General features: G+C 60.6%; 1 protein-coding gene across 1 annotated transcript in view; it reads left to right on the top strand.

Moving 5' to 3' along the window:
• ITPRIP (inositol 1,4,5-trisphosphate receptor interacting protein) overlaps positions 1–4,769 on the top strand; it is a 24,184-nt gene extending 19,415 nt beyond the window's left edge. The window contains exon 2 of the mRNA XM_081823578.1: positions 1,001–4,769. Within this exon, the coding sequence (XP_081679704.1) occupies positions 1,014–2,672 (1,659 nt within the window). The 5' untranslated portion in view covers positions 1,001–1,013 and the 3' untranslated portion in view covers positions 2,673–4,769. The remainder of the gene's footprint in view (positions 1–1,000) is intronic.

Genomic DNA, 4,769 nt, shown 5'->3' on the forward strand with positions numbered 1-4,769 from the left:
AAAAAAAAACAAAACACTTGCTGTTCAGTGAATCTATGCTCTGCACCATCCACCGTGCCATGTACACCATCTGCATGGGTCCCCGCATCCCTCGGTACTGTGACCCTGTGGGTCCTATGGCCTTCCTCTCGTCCAGTAAGGAAACTGGGTCTCAGAGAAGTGTGTTAACATGCTCAAGGGCACACAGCTAATCAATGATAGGGCTGGCCTTGGAACTCAGCCTTCTTGTTCTTAACCACTAGGCTTAACTGCCTTGAGGAAAGTCACATTGGCCACAAGGCATTCGCTGGGGAGAGGTGGGTTGAAGTATATAGGAAAACAACACAAACCGACTTAAAGTGAAGATATTATTGACTTGTATGACTTTAAAAGTCCAGAGGCAATGGCTTCAGGCATAGCTGGGTCCAGGGAATTTGCTTTTGTCTACGTTGGCATCTTTCTCAAGCAGACCCCTACTTTGAGGTCTAGAGAGCCCCCCTGCAGCTGCGATTCTGTTCCCTGGCAAACCTAGTCTTTCTCACCATCGGCCCCAGCAAATCCCACCTCTGTGTCCTTCCCCTTGGCCGGAGGGAGGTCCTGTGCTCCTCACTGAATCCACAGTGTGGGGGTGGGGGTGTGGACTAGCTTGGGCCCCGGGTTATATGTTCACCGCTGGAGCTGGGGGTGGAGTTATCCCCACCCAAGCTATAGGAAAGGGGCCAGAAAAGGGTTGGCTCCTGGGGAAAGTGGGTTGCTGCTTCCAGAAGGAGGAAAGCCTGGGCAGACAGAAACAGGACAGCCTCCACGAGTTGCTCAGCCAAGGATTGCTGGGTGCAGGGACTTTGCGGTTCTTTCTTCCAGGGCTCCACGGAGGCACGGGCTGGGGGGAGACTGTGGGCTGGGCGGGAGACAGTGAGACCTTCTTCAGCTCTGTGGGACAGAGGTCGGTGAGAGGGTCCGGGGAGGAAGTGGCCTGGAGGGAAGCTGGGTGTGACCCTTGATCTGTCTCTCTGTATGGCAGGCACGTTCCAGCCATGGCTCTGGGGCTCTTCCGGGTGTGTCTGGTGGTGGTGACGGCCATCATCAACCACCCGCTGCTGTTCCCGCGGGAGAACGCCACGGTCCCCGAGAGCGAGGAGGAGATCATCCGCAAGATGCAGGCGCACCAGGAGAAGATGCAGCTGGAGCAGCTCCGCCTGGAGGAGGAGGTGGCCCGGCTGGCGGCCGAGAGGGAGGCCCTGGAGCAGGTGGCCGATGAAGGCCAGCAGCAGAACGAGACCCGCACGGCCTGGGACCTGTGGAGCACCCTCTGCATGATCCTCTTCCTGGTGATCGAGGTGTGGCGGCAGGACCACCAGGATGGGCCTTCCGCGGACTGCCTGGGCGGGGAAGAGGACGAGCTGCCCGGCCTGGAGGGCGCCCCGCTCCGGAGCCTCACCCTGCCCAACAAGGAGACGCTCCAGCACTTCTACGAGCGCTGCATCCGGGGCGCCACGGCCGACGCGGCCCGCACCCGGGAGCTCGTGGAAGGCTTCGTGGATGACTTGCTGGAGGCCCTGAGGAGCCTCTGCAGCCGGGACGCGGACTTGGAGGTGGAGGACTTCATTGGCGTGGACAGCATGTATGAGAACTGGCAGGTGGACAGGCCGCTGCTGTGCGACCTCTTTGTGCCCTTCGTGCCCCCCGAGCCCTACCACTTCCGCCCGGAGCTCTGCTGCTCCCGCCGCTCCGTGCCCTTGGACCGCCAGGGCTACGGCCAGGTCAGGGTGGTCCGGGCCGACGAGGACGTGCCGGGCTGCGTGTGCGGCAAGAGCACGCTGGGGGAGGACATGCTGTGTCTCCTCCACGGCAGCCACAGCGCCGCACGGCCCGGCCGCGGGCTGGAGGCCCAGCTGTGCGCCGGGGACCCCCCGTACCTGGACACGGCGCAGGTCATGAAGTGGTTCCAGACGGCCCTCACCAGAGCCTGGCACCGCATCGCCCACAAATACGAGTTCGACCTGGCCTTCGGTCAGCTGGACTCCCCGGGCTCCCTCAAGATCAAGTTCCGCTCGGGGAAGTTCATGCCCTTCAACCTGATTCCCGTGATCCAGTGTGACGACTCGGACCTGTACTTTGTGGCCCACCTGCCCAGGGAGCCCTGCGGGGAGACCCCGGCCTCCAGCACCGACTGGCTCCTGTCCTTTGCCGTCTACGAGCGACACTTCCTCCGGATGACCTCGAAGGCACTGCCCGACGGGGCCTGTCACCTCAGCTGCTTGCAGATCGCCTCCTTCCTGCTGTGCAAGCAGAGCCGCCTGACCGGCCCCAGCGGCCTGGGCAACTACCACGTGAAGACCGCCCTGCTGCACCTCCTGCTGTCCCGGCGGCCGGCCGACTGGCAGGCGGGGCAGCTGGACGCCCGGCTGCGCGAGTTGCTCCGCTTCCTGGAGAAGAGCCTGCTGGAGAAGAAACTCCCTCACTTCTTCATTGGCAACCGCAAGGTGCCCGAGGGCATGGGACTCCCAGAGGCCGTGCGCAGGGCCGAGCCTCTCAACCTCTTCCGACCCTTCGTCCTGCAGCGAAGTCTCTACCGGAAGACAGTGGACTCCTTCTACGAGATGCTCAAGAACGCCCCGGTGCTCATTCGCGAGTATTCCCTGCATATCCCCTCAGACCAGGCCAGCCCGCCCCACAAAGCTGTTGTCTTGTAGAGCGTCCAGGACCCAGGGGGCCAGGACGCGGGGCACCCCACATGTCCACGCCTCGGGGGGCATCTGCAGGCCCCGGCCCGGGAGAGCAGCGGGTGCTGTGCGGTGCCCGGGCTCAGCCCACCAGGGAAGCCAGGCCCTGTGGCCCGCGGAGGAAACAGAATTCCAAGCTGGAAAAGCTGGTTTGCTTTTACACCACTGGGGTCCTACTGGTAAGGTTATTGTCTGGGTTTGGTTGATCCTTTGCAGCTTACTTTTGGATCACCACAAACGACCAAGATGATGACAAAATCCTCTCTGGACGCTGAGCTAAAGACAACGCAAACATTGATGCGGGTGTAATTTTTACATCCCAGGTCCAGGCTTTACTTAAATATCAACAGAGGATCTGCAGGAATGCTGACGGGGATGCATGTTAAGACCCTGCAGCCTGTTTCCAGTAATCCTTGGCCCCAGGCATCCGCGGCCAAGGCACCAACAGGGACACTTGTGGGAATTTGCAACCTTCCATCCACAGCCTGCACATTAGGGGTCCTTTCAAACTATTTGTAGAAAAGACCTAGAAGAGATTCAAGGCCCCAAGAGGCCAATGTCTGTTGCACAGCAGTGGGTACTTGGTGGCAGAGGGAAGTTTCAGTCAGCCACTTTTTCAGCTCTGTGTCTCACTCAGGGTGCACCCCCTTTCCCACCTCTTACCCCAGTGTGCTGTGCCCTGAGCCCCATAGGTACCTGTATACCGTGCTGGGGACAAGCTCCACAGCCGGTCTCTGACCATCCGTGTGGTGGGGGAGGGCGGATACCGGAGGTGGAAGCTGCAAGAGACACAGGGTGACTGGGGCGAAGGGTAGAACCTGTCCCCAGGGCGCTGATGCGCAGTTCAGAGAAGATGGCAGAGCTGAGGAGGGAGGGAGGGAGGGATGCCACAGCCCTGAGTTTTCCTCAGCAGGGTCGCAGTCCTAGAACCAAGCATGCCTGGAGGCAAGAGGAGACCCAGCTCCATCCGTTGGCCCCAAGACCCATTCACTGCAGTGGGGCGCCCTCACGGCACAGAACCCCCCTTTCTGGATGGGCTTTGCCAGCCACACCAGATGACCAAGACCCGAAGAGACTTGGCCGACTGGAAACACGCAGGGATAACTGCCGACCCAGCCCCCAGGCCCCAGAGAGGTCACTGACCCCAGCACTGCTGGGGGCTGTGGTCACTGGGCAGGCGCCAGAGCCTGCGGTGGGAGCTGGCCCGTCTCCAGGCCTGGGTCGGGGGTTGGGAAGCCACTCCTCCTCCACTTCTGGCTTCGCTGGCCCTTTGGGAGTTTCTCCCATGGTAGTGCCTCAGTAACCCTTGCAGCAAGCCAAGGGGGAGGCAAGAAGGAGCGCACCTGAACCAGCACCTGAGTTCCCCTCCAGGGTTTAAGCTGGCCAGGCCTGCCGAACAGCAGACCCCATTCCGTGGGGGTGTCAGGCTCACCACAAGCTGCGGAGGATTCTGTCCCTCACCCAGGGGTGCTCTCACCTGGCCCCAGTGGTTCCAGAAGATGGATGGTTTGCCTGGCAGGGTTCGCTTGGGGCAGGAGGCTCGGCTGTGATGGGGCACTGAGGCCTGTAGGAACCCTTCCATGTAAGCTGGAGTCGGACCACGCAGACCTGGGTCTGGTCTCCCCAGCGCCGGAGCAGGCAGCGTGGGGCCAGGAAGGGTGGTCATGCCCACGTGGCCCCCAGCAGTAGCCCCAAGCCCCCATTCAGTTGTGATTTGTTTCCAGAATCGGGGTGAATTTCCATATTTATTATTGCCCATGCCTTGCCTTCCCCCCCCCCACCCCATCCTTAGCTTGTGCTTGGAGGAGACCCCACAGCCGGGAACCAGGCTCCAGAAGCCAAGACCAAGCCTGAACCTCCCTCAGCCTCCCCTTGGCTTCCAGGGAGAAGTTCACTGAAAAATGACCTTCTGGCCTCTTGTTTATCCAGAGAAGACAACTCAGCGGGGCAGTGGGGATCTTCTATGCACCAAAGCTGCTTCTGAAGCGGAAAATAGCCGAGCTCTCGGTGTTTCATGCTGCCTTATTTATATGAAAGGAAGAATTAAATTCTTGCAAGGAGTAGAAA

Source organism: Leptonychotes weddellii, chromosome 6, assembly GCF_054177405.1.
Source record: "Leptonychotes weddellii isolate Sample4059 chromosome 6, ASM5417740v2, whole genome shotgun sequence".
NCBI lineage: Eukaryota > Metazoa > Chordata > Mammalia > Carnivora > Phocidae > Leptonychotes > Leptonychotes weddellii.